This window comes from Pan paniscus, chromosome 23 (assembly GCF_029289425.2).
Source record: "Pan paniscus chromosome 23, NHGRI_mPanPan1-v2.0_pri, whole genome shotgun sequence".
Lineage (NCBI taxonomy): Eukaryota > Metazoa > Chordata > Mammalia > Primates > Hominidae > Pan > Pan paniscus.
This window is the reverse complement of record NC_085927.1, coordinates 32029048-32049750: the sequence shown is the minus strand read 5'-3', so window position 1 is coordinate 32049750 and position 20703 is coordinate 32029048. Positions and strand designations below refer to the sequence as shown.

The 20703-nt window shown below is 43.4% G+C and overlaps 1 protein-coding gene, 1 pseudogene and 1 gene segment (V, D, J or C); all 3 read right to left on the bottom strand.

Moving 5' to 3' along the window:
* LOC129395163 (immunoglobulin lambda-1 light chain-like) overlaps positions 1-20703 on the bottom strand; it is a 735232-nt gene that overhangs the window by 681295 nt on the left and 33234 nt on the right. The gene's annotated exons all lie outside the window — the stretch shown is intronic.
* LOC134730163 (immunoglobulin lambda variable 7-46-like) lies at positions 6318-6822 on the bottom strand. The segment is given in 2 exon segments: positions 6318-6658; positions 6747-6822. Coding segments are annotated over 2 exon segments (387 nt in total).
* On the bottom strand, positions 8666-9960 carry LOC103784186 (set1/Ash2 histone methyltransferase complex subunit ASH2-like; annotated as a pseudogene).

Here is a 20703-nt window from a genome sequence, read left to right as displayed (position 1 = left end):
GGGGAGGACTCCCTGGCTTCTGCTGGTACCAGGATATCCTGTAGGTACCAACATTGATGCCACTGCGCAAGGTGCAGGTGAGACTGGCTGATGCTCCAGGAGATGCAGAGAGGGAAGCCGGCTGAGTCACCACAGACTGGGAGAGGGAACCTGGAAACACAGGCATTAATGGGTGCTAAGGCAGAAACCAGGGTAAAGTTTTTCAGGGATCTTTGCCAGAAGAGTCAGAATCAGGCTGGGTGGCTGACCCTGGTCTCTGAAGTCTATTCCTACCTGTGCAGTGAGAGAGGAGCAGGAGGAGGAGAGGAGTCCAGGCCATGGTGGACACAACCTCTTACCCCCGCAGTGGGACTGGGCTGCCCCAGGCCTCCTTTTCTTCCCACCCTTGCAGAGGAGGGGCTGCTCATGCAAATGTGTTTCCACCCAGGGACTGCCGGGCCCCTCCTTGAGACCTGGGAATGCAGCTCAGCTCACTCTGCAGACTAAGCAGGAGGAAGGTTTGTTTTTCTTCTTGCAAGGTCCTGGGAGGAAGCACCTGTTGAGACCATACACAGGTCCCTGCTCAGGGAACTCTGCCAGGCCAGAGGAGACACAGCTGCTGAGTCCCCATCAGTGAGCACAGGGCCCAGACTCAAGGTCTGGATTTCTTGGAGTGTATGTTCCTTATTGAGCAGCTGTGTCGGAACCACAGGGCAGCCCCAAAAGATCTGATGCTGGTCCCAGGAAACACACTTTCCCAAAGCTCAGAGACTTCAGAACCCAGCTGGTCTCTGCAGCTCTCCAGTCACTGTCTGTATTCACATATCCATGGTCTGATTCCCAGACACTGCTTCTATCATGCTATGCATTATTACTGTGATTTCTCACTCCCAGAAGTAGTCTTGGTCTGTGGGATGTGCAGACCTGTACATACGTAACTTTTATAGGTGTCAGCACCCCAACAGGGCATTTTAGAAAAATCTATTTGCCCACATATGTCATCAGAGTGGGCATCATGGAAAAGGGGTCAGCTGAGGAGCTGGGTTGAAGGGCAGCTAGGGGCTGTTCAAAAAGATGGTGAATAATGAAAAATTTCCAGGAAAAATAAAGGATCAATGACATGTTAAAGGCAGCAATTCCTTTGGGAGGCCAAGGCGGGCGGATCACGAGGTCAGTAGATCAAGACCATCCTGGCTAACGCGGTGAAACCCCGTCTCTACTAAAAATACAACATATTAGCTGGGCGTGGTGGCAGGCGCCTGTAGTCCCAGCTACTCGGGAGGCTGATGCAGGAGAATGGCATGAACCCAGGAACCCGGGAGGTGGAGCTTGCAGTGAGCCGAGATTGGGCCACTGCACTCCAGCCTGGGCGACAAAGCGAGACTCCGTCTAAAAAAAAAAAAGGCAGCAATGCAACACAAGTTATATTTACAATGGTTTCATACGTTTTAAAGAGATTTGACTCGATTTTGTGATACAGGAAAACTAATAGATTTGCTAGACTTACCTTTACCAGTGAACAGTGTGACATATTTCACTATTTTATGAAACTAGCCATTATCTCCCTAAGTAAAATGTCATTTTCTGCACAGTTGCATCATATTTTTTGGTCAAGAATTTGTTCTAGCTGTTATACAAATTGCATTGTGATATTACCACGTGTATTTTTTTACTAGGTGTTTTCAGTTTATTAGAAAAATCAGTATGTATTTTACCTGCAAAGTTCTCTTGCAAATGAGTTGGATGTCTCAGGAGACAAAGGCAGAGACCACCACTTCTCAATGTAGCCACATCTACTCTTGTACTAACTGTGCAAATGGCCCCTGAATTTCTAGACTCACGAGGTGCTTTAGCGAATAATCTAGAATCAGGATCACTCACTTTTCTCAGACACTCTCTTCTCAAGGCATTCAGAGAGATCCCTCTCATTCAGATAGGGCAGGCAGGGCACTCCCTGGTTTAAGCCCCTTGAGTAACTCCTCATCGTTATTATGAAACCTGAACCCTGAGACCTCAGCAGCATGCCCTTCACATTGTGGCCCCAGAACGCCCCCACAGCCCAACTCACAGCCCCTGCCCTTGCTTTTAGGGCTCCAGGCTCACTCACTTCTCTGTCCTGGGAAACACTGAGCTCCTGTGTTTTCCATGTTCTCCACACCAGCTTCTCCTCTGCCTGTTGGGAGAAGATGGGCTTCCACTTGAAGTCAAAGTGTAAGCTTACATTTTGTCCACATTGTACACCTGTTAAAAGCAGAACATAAACATCTCATGGCAAAAAAGGATATTTTCACTGGTTAGCATGGAAACGTTTGAGTCATACAAATATACAGAGAATTTTCTGATGAATTGTTTGCACCAATCAGCCAACTTTGACCATCATCAATATGGTTCATCTTGTTTAATTTTTCAACCCATTTTACGCATCAACTTACTCCCTTGCTAGGTGATTTTTAGAACAGATCAATGAAGCAGTATTTTATCATTGGTACATAAATTAACAAATATATACATTTGAAGTGTTCCATAATTCTTGTGCATTAAAGCAACAGATTCCAAGGACTCTAACATTAATAGATTTGTCTTTTAATCATTCATGTTTAAAATTAGTTTACTGTAATAATTGGGAGACTGGAGGAAGTACAATGAATGCTACGATCTGCAGATGCAGAGCCCACAGCATTGCATATTGGATTAGAAAAAAGTCCAGATGGGCACTTACATTCATAATTGTTTAATGGCTTTACCCAGTCCTCCTAGTGCAGAAATATCTCTTCTGTGGACACAGAGCTCACAAACCCATCATTCTTCCTTCAAGAATTTCTCCATCAAAGTCTATTGTGGGACTTGGGACTGATGAGTTTAATGTTTGAATTGCATTGATCATATGACTTATTGGAAGCTTTAGAATTAATATTTTGTTGAAGGATATGTAATGTAAACCTTCTTAGTTATATAAATATTGCCAGAAATTTTCCCAACTCACCCATATTCTGCAGTTTATTTGCTCTTGAGAGATTTTGTGCCCAGAATTTGCTTCATCATCAACTTGCTTCCTGTGGTTTTTTTAGCAGGGCTAGGAAAGCCCATCACCTTCTCTCCACTTTCTCCACATGAGCCCATGGGATCCAGCATGTATGGATCCATGGGAATCAGACCACAAATGAGTGAACAGAGGCTGTGATTAGGAGCTGCAGAGAGCAGCTAGGCACTCAAGACTCTGGGCCATGGGGAGGTATGTGTGATCCATTTGTATTTTCATATCCGTATCCTTCTCCTGCTAACCAAATCCAAAGGCACAACTTCATACTTAATATCTTATATTGAATGAACTTGGAATCTCAAACACAAAATATCCAGAATTTTTAAAAAAATTATTAACTTGACCTCAGATCTGTACCTCTTTTTGGGATTCCAATGTAGGTGAACTCACATATTTAATAAACATGTATTAAGTCTGTCCTTAGTGCCACGCAGCATTGTGGGCAATGACAAGACAGAAAACAACAACAACAATAAACAGTCTCATGGAGGTTGGATCTCAGCAGGGGAAACCCAGTGAATAGAGTCACTAACTATAAAGAAACATCTTCATGTGGCTGACCCCACACTGACAAGTTCGTCACTCTAGGGATCTGAAGCCAATTGCTGACAGCTGAGAGACATGCATTTCTATAATTCTGAAGAATGGATTGACTTGTTCATAAGTTGATGATGTTATTTGAATACATGTGTTAAATATAATCCTGCTTCAACAGAAAGAGGTCAATCTCCTTGGCCTCACAAATGGCTGGGTTCCTACTGTAGGGCAGAAATAAAACAGAACATTCCCATGATGCAGAAGAATTCCTAAGGGGAACCAGATAACTGAGTATGAGGAGGGAACTTCATTATCAGATAATCTACCTACTGCTCTGTTTGTGATGGAGACAGAGCAACAGAGACACCACAGGCCTGGAGGCCTGCCCTGAGAAGGAGGCAGGGATGAAAGGAGGTAAAGAGAAGGGTGGATAAAAATGCCTGGGAGGGAGCTGGACAAACTGCAAATTAGTGTACCCTGAAATCAGGCACCTCAGCACTGACACCTCCCCTCTCATGGTTTCTGATGTAGCTCCGGGGAGGTTGGATCACGAGCTTAACAGCAGCCCCTTTCGTGTGTAAGGCATCATCCCATATTCTGTAGAATGTTCTGTCCTGACCCTCAGTGCTTTTGCTCCATACAAAGGAGCCAGGTCTCTCTCTGGGTGTGAAAAGTGATGTTCGAAATGAATCTCACTGAATACGAGGGAAGGGCAGCAATGAGTCCTGAGTCCCAGTAGATATCCAAAGAAAAAAGGTGTGTGAGACACTCAATAACAGCAAGAGGATGTTGTCAGGTTTATATCACAGGAACAAGCTTTGGGCCTCAACCTAGTGACCTCTTTCCTTTGGTCTTACTCACCATGGTGTGGCTCACGCATATTTCACCACCTCAGCTGCTTCATCACTTGCTGGAGACCTCATCTCTCATGTGGAGAAAGCTACCATCTCCTAATTAGACCCTCCACTTTCACTCTCTCCCCTCCTTTTTCATCTTCTTTGGAGAAGCTGGACTTTTCTCCTAAGTCTCCCATCAGACTCCGTGTCTTCCTTGCTTACAACTCCCTAAGGGCTTCCTATTGCTCTCCCCCTTCTGGCCAGTGTCACCTCTTGGATACACCACAATATGCCTTATTCCTATTGACTTGTTGGCCCTCACTTTTCTGCATGGTGTCAGTCCTGTGAAGACAGAATCCCTGTCTGTCTTGTCACCTCTGTATCCTTAGCATGACACCTGAGCCTGGCACATAGTAGGTATTCAGTAAACAATAAGGACAAACAGAGATCTTTATTAGTGCACATGCCTGAGACAGACCCAGCTGGATTCTGTCCCTGCTTGCCCTGGCCTATCATGGCTGTATTCCCAGGGCAGCCTGTTCCAGAAATCAAGGACTTTCTGATTCTTCTGAGGCAGTCTGACAATGCTGTGGCCAAGGGCTCTCTCTGAAGGCTGGCCCTGAGAAAACAAAGCAGCATTCTCTAGATCACTGTCCCTAATCTGAGCCCTCGGTCCTGGTTAGCAGGAGCACCAGCAAACATGCACACAAATGGTAAACAGCCCTGCTGTCCTGGTTGTATGGTGCTGTAGTTAGGTCATGCTCCTAGGAGACCTGACATGTTCCTGTCTCGCTCCCCCAGACTGCAGCACTGTTTGGGCCTCCAGGGGGCTGACTGAAGCCAACAGTTGAGATCAGCGTTGTCCTCAGCCTGGAGCCCAGAGATGCTTGGGAAGGCCTCCTTGCCAAACTGGTAGCCCGAGCATCCATCCTGGGTCCCTGCAGGCAGATATTTGCTTCTATACATCAGAAGTTTGGAGGCGCTTCCTTGTCATTGTTGGTACCAGGACACAATTCCAAGAACCTTACTGCTGCTGATTCCAGTGCAGGAGATGGTGACTGGTTTAGTCACAGACAGACTGTGCAGGCTACCAAGTGAGCCCTGACTGCCCAGGACCTTGAGAGTCAGGAGAGAGGCACAGGGTGTGGGAGGAGGCATAAAGATGTGTAAAACCAGAGAAAAAAAGCACAAGGTTTGACCCCCATTGTGGAAATATTGAGAACAAAAATGAAAGAATGCATCCAAATGAAGAAATTAGATTGTTTCTGATGAGACAGCTTTGCAGTGAACTTGGTGGTTTTTAATATTTTTATTTTATATAATACGCATGTATTGGTTTGAAAGTAAATCAATAAAGCAAACTTTAGTCATATACAAAAAAAGAGTTTCTTCTCTTTGCTCTTAGCTCAGAAAGCCTATACACTGAAGATGCTTCTTTCTGGAGGTATTGGTTTGAAAATAACTCAATAAAACAAACTTCAGTAATAGGCAAAAAAAGTTTCTTTGCTCTTAGCTCAGAAAGCCTATACACTGAAGATGCTTCTTTCTGGAGGTACTGGTTTGAAAATAACTCAATAAAACAAACTTCAGTAATAGGCAAAAAAAGTTTCTTTGCTCTTAGCTCAGAAAGCCTATACACTGAAGATGCTTCTTTCTGGAGGAAATGCATTTTGACTCAGCCTTTATATCTGATCCTGCTGTTAGTGTTCCTTTTAGAATATAAAACAATTAACTTGTCCTTTTTTTTTTTTGATCCAGTTACTCCCAAATCATTCTTACATTTCCTACACATCAGGACTTAAGTAGAAATAGGAATCAATTCAAACCCTTTCCTTCCCCTTTCTATGGCTGGTCCACACGTAGGCTATCTTGGGATCTGGCGTGTCTGATCATGTGATCTCCACATCACAAGGGCCAAGGGAGGTTTACGTCTTGGTTCCTCTTATGGGTCTGTCACTGTGCCAAGCACCACTATAGGAGAGCCAGCAGTAATACTCAGCCTCGTCCTCAGGCTGCGCACCCGAAAGGGTCAGGGCAGCTTTGCCCCCAAGGAGGGAGCCTGAGAACCGGGCAGGGGTCCAGGAGTGTTTGTTGCTTGTATCATAAATCAGTGTCCTGGGGGCTTGGCCAGGCTTCTGCTGGAACCAGTGGGGATAATGACCACTGGTGACCGCTCCAGTGCTGGAGCTACAGGTGAGAGTGACTGTCCCTCCTGGGGACACAGTCAGTGAGGGCTCCTGAGTCACCACAGCCTGGGAATTGGACCCTGAAACAAAAAAACAGACATATATTAGGAATTAGAAAGGGAGAAAAAGGGATCCCTCCAAAGGCTGGTATTTGAAATCTCTCTTAACCTGGGCAGCAAGTGAGGAGGAACAGAAAGAGAGGAGTCCAGGCCATAGTGCTGATATTGGAAGGGACCCCCGGTGCCAGAGCTGGGGCTGGATTCTGATGGCTCTTTATCTCCTATTGAGCTCTCCGCATGGAGGGGGTGTGCTGTGTGCTGCTTTATGCAAATCTTTACTGCCTTTATCACCACCTGGGTCCACAGCCCTGAGAGCAGCTACACTGTGAGGGGCCAGGCCAGGGTGGCTGTGTGCTGTGGATTTGTCCTGTGGGAGGAAGCAGCTGCTCTAACATTTCCATGAGTCAGTGAGCATCTGTGCAGGGTTCATTAAGTTTGAACCTCTTGAGCTTCTTACAATCCAAGAGACCCAGACCACCCCCTGGTGGCTTTCCTGGACTGATAATGTGTTGTCTTTCACTTCTTTAACAAATAACTATTGATTTATCTTTGGACATTGCCACAATATTTCCCAGGCCAATTCATACCCATTACTTGTCTATTCTTTGCTCATTCCTGTTTGTACTACTTTCTCTTGCTGTTGCTGAAATCCTGCCCCTGTGACTGTAGTGCGATTTTAGTGCTACATGGTGTTCGTTGTTATCTGAACACCAGATAACAACGTTTGAATGACTAAATATTTAGTTTGAATGACTAAATAATTGTTTTAATGACCTACTGACTTTTTGAAACTATTTGCGTTGAGCCTCATATTGGATAAACAGCTCGTTTATGTGAGACTTTTTAAAATAATTTTCTTTAGAAAATTTTTTAAAAGAAAATGACCAAAGGTTGAAGATTGAAGTTTTATTGTCAATTCAGTGGAAACTCAAGTGAGCCATGAGGATGGTCATCAAGGTCTACATAACAACGCCACTCTCACCCACTCCACCACTCAAAATTTTTCTGGACACCAAGCCTGGGTGAGCTTTGCTGGTTGGCAATGCTTCCTACATAGAATCACACATTGTTGCCGGCAGAATGCAGCGTTGTCTATTACTCCACTGGGAGAGGACAAATGGATGCTTGTGCTTGGAATTCTCCTGAACTCTGCCCATGTGTCTCTTTCCTTGAATTATTTTAATCTGTATTATTTCACTGTAGAAAAATCACATTAATGAATGTCACAGTTTTCAGTGAGTTATGTGAGTCCTTCTAGGGACTCATAAGAAGTGAAGGGCTGTTAAGGGGTCCCTGAGCTGAAAATTAGCTTCAGAATTGAGAGTGCTCTTGGGAATCTTCAGACCTCCCAGTTTCCAATCTTGCATTATTCTTTTTTTTAACTTCAAAACAAATTTTATTTAGAAAGAGTTTTTCATTTTGTTGATGATGCATGCAAGCTTCTTTCACAATTACACTTCTAGAGATCTAGTATTTTCAGAGATCTAAGTCTTCAAAGGTATGTTTTAAAATTAATAACAAAACCAAACTCCAAACCGACAAGAAATCACTTTTTGCTTGGTTTGGAAGGGACAGCCATTGATACCAGGTGTTCTCAGAAACGGGCTCACCACTTCCTTGGAAAACAGATAGCATGGAATCAGTGTCCACAGAAGGAAATGTCTTTAAATATGTTTGTTATTGGGACAAGATTATTTATTCCTGGAAAATGCAGTAAGATAAAAAGTCCCAGCTGGCAAGGTATGCAGTACAGCACAAGTTTTACAGAGGGATTACAAGATCTTGGGATCAGTAGCTGTTGGCTTATGGCACAGAATATGAGCAGTCACTGGAAGTGGAAGAAGAATGATGATGAGCAGGGAGTCTCTCCCAGTCTTATTCAGCCTTTTCACTTGCTAAATGGATAGGCTATGTTCTGTAGCATCTTTGGGAAAACATTTGAGACAGTTCAAAAAACAACAACAACTACAGAAGCCGTCCAGTTTCATTCCCCAGAAAGTCCATATTTGAAAAGAAAGAGGGACCTGTTCAGGGTTCCCATGGAGGACTGTGCCTCCATCCACTTCTGTCTCCAGGAGATACAAGACATCAGCCAGAGTGTGCTCTACCACAGCATCCCAGCCCATGGAACTCATAAGGGAGTAAGTGAGATCCTTTGGAGTACACTTGCAGCACAGTCCAAAGTTAATGCAAACCACGCAGTTGTTTTCCTGTGAGATGGCTGGAAATCAACCCCCTCAAAAATACCTTTTATTCAACATATTAATTGACACTATTTTTATAAAATATTATTTTCCTGTGCAGAATCTGTTTTAGGCTCTTCTGTGCTTTATCCAAAATGTCTTTTTCCTCAAAATACAAATAATTCTTGTATTTTATCAAAGCCTTATCTTTGTAAGTATCAGGCAATAACTTGGCTGTCTCTGTGTTTTCAGGAAGATTAATATAAAATCCCAAGACCTGTCCTCATCCGTAGCTAGAAGAGTATTATTTGCCAGTGGACAGGTGGAACTTGGTTCCCTTTTGCTCTGCCAAGAATAGCTAAGTTTATCATAACCTAAGGGAGATTGATGGTTACCTTAGGACTGAGACCAACACCATCGGCAGTGGTGTCTGGTGACAACTCATCCTTGATGATTTCAAAGTCCCAGGTCCCTTTCCATACCCCATGAGAGGCCTGCATCATAGAGTAACCCTTCTTTCCAACCACAGTCAGCCAGCTGGTCATTGGAGATCTTTACCTGGAGAGCTTAATCATGTTAGACTAACAAAACCTGTTCACAGAAACAGGCTCCGTAGAGGTCTTCAGGAATCACTTCTCCTGCCTAGGAGTCTTCAACCTTCTGAGGACCAAGGGTGTGTGGCTCAGGCTTGGTTGGAATATACCAGTAGCCATCCTTGTTAAATGGGTGTTTTAAAAGGTGTAAGGGGCAAGGCACTGAGCAGAAAACAAAGGGTCACTCTGGGCCTTCTTGGTGGTCTCTGAGATCTCATCTTGCTGTCTGCACTGAACTCCTCTTCCTCTTTTCTGCTGCTTCCTGTTCAGTTGCCCCATTCAGATTCCCACTCACAGACAGGGCACTGCTTGGCTTTTGGTTGTCATAAACAGGATCAGTTTTACCAAAGTCCTGATCCAAAAGTCCAAATCTTGGGCAATCTTCTTTCAGGTCTTTACTCCCTGGATCCAGGTGGTCCTTTACCAAGAATAAATCTCTCTCTTTACTCATTATTTTAACGATGTTATTCAGCCTAGTCATTTTCCCAGGTGTCTGAATGGTCATCATGCACTCCCAGTATTTATCAATAAATGCTATAGCATTCATCCTGTATTCGGGACTGCCATGCCAGGTTAACCAAAGCACTATGAAAACTGTAGTTGGCCATGAAAGGTAGACAGGATGACATGTCTTTGCCAGATATATCAACTATGATCCATTTTCATAGGACAGCAGATGTCCCTCTCCAGCTGGAGAGGCTGCTACCATTGCCACCAGCTTCATCTCCCCTTCTTTGGCCATTGTTGCACTAGCGGCTGCTCCTGGACTGGGTCAGGCACCCACCGCTACCATCATGGCCATTCTCAGACTTTCTCATGTTATTTTGTGTCACCTGTAATGAGGCACCTCCAACTCCATTGGTCTGTTAGGATGCTGTGGGGCTGGCACAGAAGGAAGGGTGTCCTGGCTACTCAGGCACACTCTCCTAGTCCTGTATATTTTTATTGTTCTTGTAAGTAGAGAAACTGCACCAAATATAGATCTTTTTGTTTTTGACAGTGGTAAATTATTCAAACACAAAATACATATTTTAACCATTTTCAACCATACGCTTCAGTGTCATTAAGTAAAGTAATATTGTTGTACAGTCACATACCACCATTCGTCTCCAGGAATTTTTCATCCTCCCAAACCAAAATTTCATGCCTGGAAAACATCATTCTACTTCTTGTCTCTATGGATTTCACTACTCTAGGTACCTCATATAAGAGCAAACAGACAACATTTGTCCTTTTGAAACCAGCTTATTTCTGCTGGCATGATGTCTTTAGGGTTCATCCATGCCATCGCATGGGTCAGAACTTTCTTTTTAAGGTTGAACACTATTCTCTTGTGTGTGTATACTATATCCCGTTTATCCATTAGATGACACTTGGGCTGCCTCCACCTTTTAGCTATTGTGAATGATGCTGCTACAAACAAGGGTGGACAATTTTGAGATCCTGCTTTCAATTCTTTGAGGCACATGCCCAGAAGTGAAAATTCTGATAAAATGGTAATTCTACGTTTAGTTTTCTGAGGAACTGTCATCAAGGCCACCACAGTGGATGCATCATTTTTTAGTCCCTCCAGCAATGCATAACAGTTATAATTTCTATACATCTTTGCTACAACTTATTATTTTCCATTATTTGGGTAAAGCCATCCTAATGGGTGTGGGTCCTGATTTTGTTTTGGGTTGTTTCCTATTTGCTCAAGTATTGAAATGTAAGAGATTTTCTTTCTTTCTTTCTTTCTTTCTTTCTTTCTTTCTTTCTTTCTTTCTTTCTTTCTTTTTCTGTCTTTCTGTCTTTCTGTCTTTCTTTTCCTTCCTCCTTTCTTTCTGTCTTTCTTTCTTTCCTTTCTTCTTTCATCTCTCTCTCTCTCTCTCTTTTTGTAGAGACAGGGCCTTGCTTTGTTGCCCAGGCTGTCCTTGAACTCTTGACCGCAAGCAGTCCTCCCACCTCAGCCTCTCAAACTGTTAGGATTATATGCATGAGTCACCATGCCCAGCCGTGAGATAATTTTACATGGTGATTTTTGTATTCGGAAATATTACCGAATACATTTAATCATTCTGACAAAGTTTTCTTTTGTGGGACTTTTAAGGGTATTCTACATATGACATTAAATCAAATGAAAACAGAGATAATTTTACTTTTTATTTCTAATTTTTATTCTGTTTATTTCTTCCTCTTGCCTAATTACTCTGGCTAGGTCTTCCAATACTGTCTTAATAGAAGCGGTGAAAATGTGCATTGTTGCTTTGATCCTGATAGATATTACAAAAACATATCTTTGGTCTTTCAGATTGCATGCGATGTTAGTTGCAGGATTTTCATAGATGGCCTTTACTATGTTGAGGAAGTTTCCTTCTATTCATAGTTTGTTGAGTGTTTTTACCACGAAAGGGCGTGGAGTTTTGTGAAATGATTTTCTCTAACCAGGGCCTTACTGCATTATATCTGGAAAAGCCACTCTGCTTCACACCCACCCCTACCCCCTCCACTATACGCCTTGTGTTAGAAAGGAATAAATACCTTGTGTCTTCCAGGGGAAAAGGGTCAGTCCATCAGAAACATAGCAGTTGTCACTTGTGTAAGGGGATGGGGGAGCGGGATAGGCCCTCATAGGTACAACAGTGGACTCTGCTCCAAGCCATAGTAGCTGTTACATATATATAGATTTTGACTGAGATGGAGCTACCCCTGACTCCCTGGACTCAGACATGGGCAAAGAGTCCAGGGAAAACAGAGGCATGGGCCAGAATCAGAAGCAATAAGGTGAGGGGACTAGGCTCAGGCTCCTGTGAGTAGCTTGGGGTGACTGTTATAGCAAGTGCCCCATTTGTCCAAGAGTTGGTGGCTGTGTTGATGAGTCTCTCGAAGCCAGTTTCTCCCTCACTCTGACCCTCTGCTGCTGATGGCCCCTCTACCTGTAGATTGATAAGAAATGACTCCTTCATAACTCAAATTTAGGAGACAAGCTAGACTTCTGTGGGTGGCCCCAGAGTATCCATTAATGGGTTTTAGATGAAAGGAAAGGGTGTGCAATGGTTTCTTCATGCAAATCAGCCCCCTCTTCTTGTCTGCCAATCCCTTCATAGAACCTCAGTCCAGACAGTCACCGGAATACATGTCCTAGGTGGGGTGGAGAAGGCCAGCTTGGCTGAACCTGGTTCCCTGTGAGGACACAGCTGCTGAGCCCAGTGAGCAGTGAGCAGATGATACAGGGTCACAGCAGGATGGCTTCCCAGTTGTTCTTACCTGTAGATGCCTCAAGGACAAGCCTACAGCACCCAGTGCTGCCCCAGACCCAGACCTACTGAGCCTTTCAGTTATGAGTGTGAGGGCCTTTGTTAAGCTGCATTTGTACTCATTGCTCTGCAGAGAATTCTGGTACCATTACAAATCTATCTGGTTCATGCTGTTATTTTTAGTAAAGTCCTGGGATCTTAGTCTCACTGAAGGAGATTCTCTGATAGACATCAGAGCAGAGAGCACAGTTTGGTGAAGGGGAAGCCACCAGAAATGCAGGCCTGTGGCCAGAGATGCCTCCTTCTTCCCCACTCAAGAGTGTGGCCCCTTTTCAGACTGACAGGTCCTGTCCTGGAAGTTCTGGGCTCTCAGGGTTGGTCTCCCCCTACTCTCAGCCCACCCACCTTCAGCATCAAAAGGACCCTGGAGTTTGCTGTCTCACTGGACAAAGGGAGAGCCATGCTGAGCTCTTCCATTTCTTACTTATTTACCCCTGGCTTAAGCCCCACTGCGTGGGGACTGAGTAGTCCCCTTGCGTCTGGTTTTGAAAGGCTTATGAGGTCCCTCCTCCAGAACTCTGGCTGCAGCAACCCCAGCAGAGGTCCTGAGGCTGCAGACTTGAAGAATAATACAAAGAAGAATTAGGGAAGTGAGTAGGCATTATTGATTGAGGAACTTATACCATGTATTTAGTGCTAACTGATGTGCTTTCTTGAGGGTAGCTGTGTTAGAGAAGCTCTGCCTTTGAGGTTCATCTCATAGAACTGGCATCAGTAAGACGAGGCCAGCCCCAACACTCCCTCTTCCAAGCCTTGAATCCTGTGAGGAGTTGGCAGATAAACGACAGGGCACCCAGATAAGTTGTATTTCAACCGAAAAATATTGTGTGGGAGATACTAACACATACTAATTCTTTGTCATTGTTTTACTGAATTCAAATTTAACTGACCTCCAGTGTTTTTATTTGATAAATTGCAGAATTCTACCTCCAGGCCACAAGCACTCCCCTCTCTAACCAGGGCCTCCTGCATGAAAAGCAATCATAAAGCTATTATCAGGATTCAGTGAGGTCACACTTTTAGGAATTAAAAACCTGTTGGTCAATAGTAAGGTTGCAGTAGTTCTAAATCTTGATACAACCTAACAAAACCTCCAGGATACAGCAAAGGCAGTGCTAAGGGAAAAGTTTAGCATTAAATACATACATCAAAAAGCCTGAAAGAGCACAAACAGACAATCTAAGGTCACACCTCATGAAACTGGAGGATCAAGAACAATGCAAACCCAAACTCAGTAGAAGAAAAGAAATAACAAAGATTAGACCAGAACTAAATAAAATTAAAACAAAAAAACTATATAAAAGATAATATGCACATAATCTGAAAAACCTAGAGAAGACTGATAAATATCTGAATATATACAACCCTCCTAGATTAAACCAGGAAGATGTAGAAACTCTGAACAGACCAATAATAAGCAGTGAGATTGAAATAATAATTTTAAAAAGTCAACCCACCAAAAAAGTCCAGGACCAGACAGATTCACATTTGAATTCTATCAGACATTGAAAGAAGAATTGGTACCAAGTCTATGACAGTAATTGCGATGGTTAATATTGAGTGTCAACTTTATTGGATTGAAGGATACAAAGTATTGATCCTCAGTGTGTCTGTGAGGGTTTTGCCAAAGAGACTAACATTTGAGTAAGTGGGCTGGGATAGGCAGACCCGCCCTTAACCTGGGCGTGCACAATCTAATCAGATGCCAGCATGGCTAGAATATAAGCAGACAGAAAAATGTGAAAGAGAGATTGGCTTAGTCTCCCACCCTACATCATTCTCCAGTGCTGGATGCTTCCTGCCCTTGAACATCGGACTCCAAGCTCTTCAGTTTTGGAACATGGACTGGCTCTCCTTGCTCCTCACACTGCAGATGGCCTATTGTGTGACTTGTGATTGTGTGAGTTAATACCATATATATATATATATTCCATTAGTTCTTTCCCTCTGGAGAATACTAATACATTAATCCACAGGATGGAGAAAGAGGGAATAAATTATTCTATGAAGCCAGTGTCACCCTAAAACCAAAATGAGGGAAGGACATAACAAAACAAGAAAACTACAGACCAATATCCCTGATGAACATAGATGCAAAAATCCTAAACTAAATACTTGCTAACCCAATCCAACAGCTATCAAATCATAGTCCACCATGATGAAGTGGGTTTCTTACCAAGGATGCAGGGATGGTTTAACATACAAAGTCAATAAATGTAATATACCACATAAACAGAATTAAGAACAAAAATCACAGATTATCTCAATCGATGCAGAAAAAGTACTTGATAAAATCCATCATCACTTCATGATTAAAACCCTCTGCAAAACTGGCATAGAAGAGACATACCTTATGGTAATGAAAGCCCTCTATTACAAACCCACAGCCAACACTATACTGAACAGAAAAAACTTAAAAGCATTTCTTCCGAGAACCGGAACAAGACAAGAATGCCCACTTTCACCACTTCTGTTCAACATAGTTCTGGAAGTCTTAGCCAGAGCAATCAGACAAGAGAAAGAAATTAAGGGCATCCAAATTGGTAAAGAGGAAGTCAAACTGTCATTGTTTGCTTATAATAAGATCGTATACCTAGAAAACTTTAAAGACTCACTCAAAAAGCTCTGAGAACTGGTGAATGAATTCAGCAAAGTTTCGGGATACAAAATTAAGGCACACAAATACAACAACAGGGACCAAGCTGAATATCAAATCAAGAACTCAACCCCTTTAACAAATAGCTGCAAAAAAAAAAAAATACTTAAGAATATACCTAACGAAGAAGATTAAAGAACTCTACAAAGAAAACTACAAAACACTGCTGAAAGAAATCATAGATGACACAAACAAATAAAAAACACATCCCATGCTCATGAATGGGTAGAATCAATATTGTGAAAATGATCATACTACCAAAAGCAATCTACAAATTCAATGCAATTCCCATCAAAATACCAACATCATTTATCACAGAACTAGAAAAAACAATCCTAAAATTCATATGGAACCAAAAAAGAGCCTGCATAGCCAAAGCAAGACTAAGAAAAAACAAACAAACAACAACAACAACAAAAAGCATATCCAGAGGCATCAGGTTACCTAACTTCAAACTATACTGTAGGACACCCTGTTCAAGAAATGGTGCTGGGATAATTGGCAAGCCAAATGTGAAAGAATAAACCTGGATCCTCATCTCTCAGCTTATACAAAAATCAACTCAAGATGAATCAAAGACTTAAATCTAAGGCCTGAAACAATAAAAATTCTAGAAGATAACATCAGAAAAACCCTTCTAGACATTGGTTTAGACAAAGACTTCATGACCAAGAACTCAAAAGCAAATGCAACAAGAACAAAGATAAATAGATGGGACCTAATTAAACTAAAAAGCTTCTTCACAGCAAAAGAAATAATCAGCAGAGTTAACAGACAGCCCACCGAGTGGAAGAAAATCTTCACAATCTACATACCCACCTAATGACTAAGGTCTAGCATCTACAAAGAATTCAAACAAATTATCAAGAAAAAAACTAAACAATCTCATCAAAAAGTAGGCTAAAGGCATAAATAAAAATTCTCAAAAGAAGATATACGAATGGCCAACAGACGTAAAGAAAAATGAACAGCATCACTAATGATCAGGGAAATGCCAATCAAAACTACAATACAATACCACCTTAATACCACAAGAATGGCCAATAATAGATGTTGGCATGGATGTGGTGAAAACAAAACACTTTTACACTGGTGGTGGGAAGGTAAACTAGTACAACCACTATGGAAAACAGATTCCTTAAGGAACTAAAAATAGATGTACCCTTTGATCCAGCAAAGTCCCAAAATCTGGGACTAGGCATGTACCCAGAGAAAAAGAAATCATTATTCAAAAAAGATACTTGCACATGCATGTTTATAGCAGCATAATTTGCAATTGCAAGAACATGGAACCAGCCCAAATGCCCATAAATCAACAAATGGATAAAGGAAATGTTAAATATATGCATACCATGGAATACTATGCAGCCATAAAAAGGAACAAAATAATGGCATTCCCAGCAACCTGGATAGAATTGGGGACTGTTATTCTAAGTGCAGTAACTCAGGAATTGAAAACAAAGCATGGCATATTCTCACTCATAAGTGGGAGATAAGCTATGAGAACACAAAGGCATAACAATGATACAATGGACTTTGAGGACTGGGAGGAAATGGTAGAAGCAGGGTGAGGGATAAAAGACTACTCACTGGGTACACTGTACGCTGCTTGGGTGATGAGTGCACCAATATCTTAGAAATCACAACTAAAGAACTTATTTATGTAACCAAATACCACCAATTCCCTAAAAACCTATTAAAATAAAAAAATTAATAATTAAAGAGAAAAAAACACTGAAATCCTTAAAAACCCAAATAAATAAATAAGTAAATAAATAGAATATGAGAACCTCTTCCAATATAGACAGAACCAGAGGCAAGAGATGAAGAAGCAAGAATCCCGACAAGACATCACAGACTCTCCTGTCACCTTAGATGAACATAACTCCTAGAGTTTGATTTTGATGGATGATAAATTCAAACTTTAAAATAAATAAACAAAATCAGGAATAATCAACCTAAAGGCCCTCAAAGGTAGTAATGAGCCCTCTATGGGATGGGTGCAATTCAGTGAGAACAGGAAGAATCCCAAAAGGAGTTTGCAGTGTGAAAAAAGCCAGAACAAATGGGAAGATAATGTCTGATAACACTGATACATTCCAAAAAATGGAAAGCAAACAATAGTGACAGAGGCAGATCTGTGGCTGCACAGGATAGCACTGGGGAAGGGAGGGAGGGAGATGACAAGGGGTCATGAGGGGTTGCTGGGGTTGGTCACAGGTTGCATAGCTGCGTGTTGGTGGTGATGTATTCAAGGATCAAAAAATGTCAACATTTGTCTAATTTCCTATTATAAATCTGGGTAGTTTATTAGATGTGCATTATTCCTACATGAAAGGAGTTTTATTTAAAAAGAATAGGCTGGAGAGAAAGGAAGCACAGGGATTCACACTGAGGAGCAGGGGGAGGAAGACACCACTCTGGAGACTCCTGGAAATGGGAAAAGGAGGATGACGGAGACACAGGTTTCCCATCAGAGGTGGGTCTGAGATGACACAGCTGTACCTGCCACCTCAGTCCAGGACTTCAGTGCAGAGACCCTGTGTCCCAAGTTGCAGGAAGCAGGATGTTCTGTTCCCTGGACACCCTGTTCCTGACTCTGAGGATGAAGAGGAGGAGGAGCCTCCACTCTCAGGCAGGGCCCTGGATGCCCCTGAACCCGTGGGGGAAGCTACAGCAGCAGAAGCCACAGGCCGGGCCTGAGCAGCAGCTGCCGGGGCTCACCCTCCTGGCAGAGGAGGAAGGGGGTTCTTGTCTCAGTTCCCCCTGGGCCTGGAGCACTGTGGGACCACTCAGGCTGTTATCCCATGCTGCACAGTAATAATCAGCCTCATCCTCGGACCGGAGCCCACTGATGGCCAGGGAGGCTGAGGTGCCAGACTTGGAGCCAGAGAATCAGTCAGAGACCCCTGAGGGCCGCTGATTATTATCATAGATGAGGAGTTTGGGGGCCGTTCCTGGGAGCTGCTGGTACCAGTTTACAGTATTACTTCCGATGTTGGAGCTGCTTCCAGAACAAGAGATGGTGACCCTCTGCCCGGGGGTCCCAGACGCTGAGGGTGGCTGAGTCAGCACAGACTGGGCCCAGGACCCTGGAAGTGAGAGAGACACAGACATGGTGATTGACAAGAGACAAAAGGAGACAAGAGGAGAAAGCAGGGCCCCATGGGCTTCCCAGGGCCCCTCTCTTGGTCCCCATCCTGTCACCTGCACAGTGAGTGAGGAGGGTGAGGAGGAGAGGGATGCCGACCATGCTGGAGATTGTCCTGAGTCCTGTCTTCTCTACCCACAGCTGAAGCTGAGCTTCCCCCAGATCTCTCCCTCTCTTCATACTCTGAGAGGGGGAGAGTCCATCCATGCAAATCAGACCCCCCCAGCTTTGTGACCCCACCCTGAGCCCTGGGTCAGGCTCCTGGGCTTGAGGATGTCAGGGTGTGGCAGGGGTGGAGCTCTGTGGTCCCAGGGGGTGGGGAGGACACAGGACACAGCTGTCAGCCCCCAGCAGAGGACATCAGGCAGGGCAGGTGCCTGGTTCTGCTCTGATTACCCCCAGTCTTCTCAGAAATGGTCCCCATGCGCCCCCTAGTGTCCAGACTAAGGCAAACCGTTCTATGATCAGGTGACCAGAGCCTCTGAGATTCACCGCTGCCTCCGCCCCGCCCTGGTTTCTGGCCACTGCCCCCCGCTCCCAAGTCCCGGCCCAGTAAGGTGGCACCTGTGTCTCCCTCCTGTGACCTCAGGGCAGTCTTCACGCTCTACTGGACTCCTCAGGAGTGAATCTGTCTATGGCTCTTTGGCTGTACATTGTAGAGGACTCAGGTGATGTCTACACAAAGTCCTTTTATTTCAGGATCAAGCCCAGAGCGGGGACCGGCCCCATGGACTCACTTCCCCACCAGTGTTGGACACCGGGTCCTCTCCTCTCATGTGACTCCTCCCTGGTGGCCAGGGCTCCACTTCCTCTGTGGATCCTGCTGCGCTGAGGAGAAAGGGAGCTCTTCCCTCTGGGATGCCCTGGGGAGGAATTCCCAGAGGGTTTTCCTGGTAAATCTTTGTTCTCCCTCTACTTCCCCAGATTTGCAGTCATAGTCATCTGGATACTGTGACCAGGGATCTTGCCTAGGAGTCTGTCCTCCAAGCACTGAATGCCAGTCTGTGGGGGATCCTGGCAAATGTCTTTGGAGTGTTTCACTTATGAGCAAAAAGAGCAAAGATGTTCAGTCTTTGAACATGGGAAGAATTAAAATTTTAACTTGGGTTGACGACCAGAGTCTGTCCTCAGGTGAGCCTGATATGTGATAGCTCTTAGCATCGAGCACCCCAACTAGGATTTCCAGGGAAAAATTATGGTTCAAATTCAGTAGTGAGTCTTGTGGGGGTGGCTTGAAGATGATGAAAATTATTCATCTTTGGTCTGTAATGACATCTAGAATCTAATAAACTAAAATCAATAATCTTAAGAAAAAAGATAATTCTGTTAATCAAAATGAAAAATGAAATAGATTGTGTTTATGATTGCATGAGTTCTGGCATGATACACCCTGGACTCTTAACAAATATTTGTTTGGGGAATTTTACGTGGATGGAGGGAAACAGCTGGATGGTTATCTTGATATTTATACTTGTGAATGTATCATCAGGCAGTTGCAGTACAATGAGATTTTTTATTTATTTATTTGTTTATTTATTTATTTATTTTGAGCCGGAGTCTTGGTCTGTTGCCCAGGCTGGAGTGCAGTGGCACCATCTCGGCTAAATGCAACCTCCATCTCCCAGGTTCAAGCAATTCTCCTGCCTCAGCCTTCCAAGTAGCTGGAATTACCAGCGTGTGCCACCATGCCCGGCTAATTTTTGTATTTTTTTAGTAGAGACTGGGTTTCACCATGTTGGCCAGGCTGGTCTCCAACTCCTGACCTTGTGATCGGCCCACCTCGGACTCCCAAAGTGCTGGGATTACAGGCGTGAGCCACCGCGCCTGGCCACAATGAGATTTTAAATGCTCCATTTAAACAACCAAATAGTGAGATTTATTGCAGGCATTTAAATAAAACCAGTCCGTATATGTAACTGAAATAAAATGGATGCTGTGTTTTGGGATTGCATTTCAAGGGTGTCATTATTTTAAATGTTCCTTTTAGTGTAAGCCATGTTCCTTTACATAATTTTCATAGTTTTTATAAAAAGTTTATTGTGTTTATATAACACATCAGGCATATTGTTTTATTTATTTCCAAGTAGAAATAAACTATTAGAGCTGGGCTTCACTTCCTGTTTCTTCTCATTGCTTTTTCTTTGATGATGCATAGATGTTCACAGTGAATTTTGTTTTCCTTTCCTC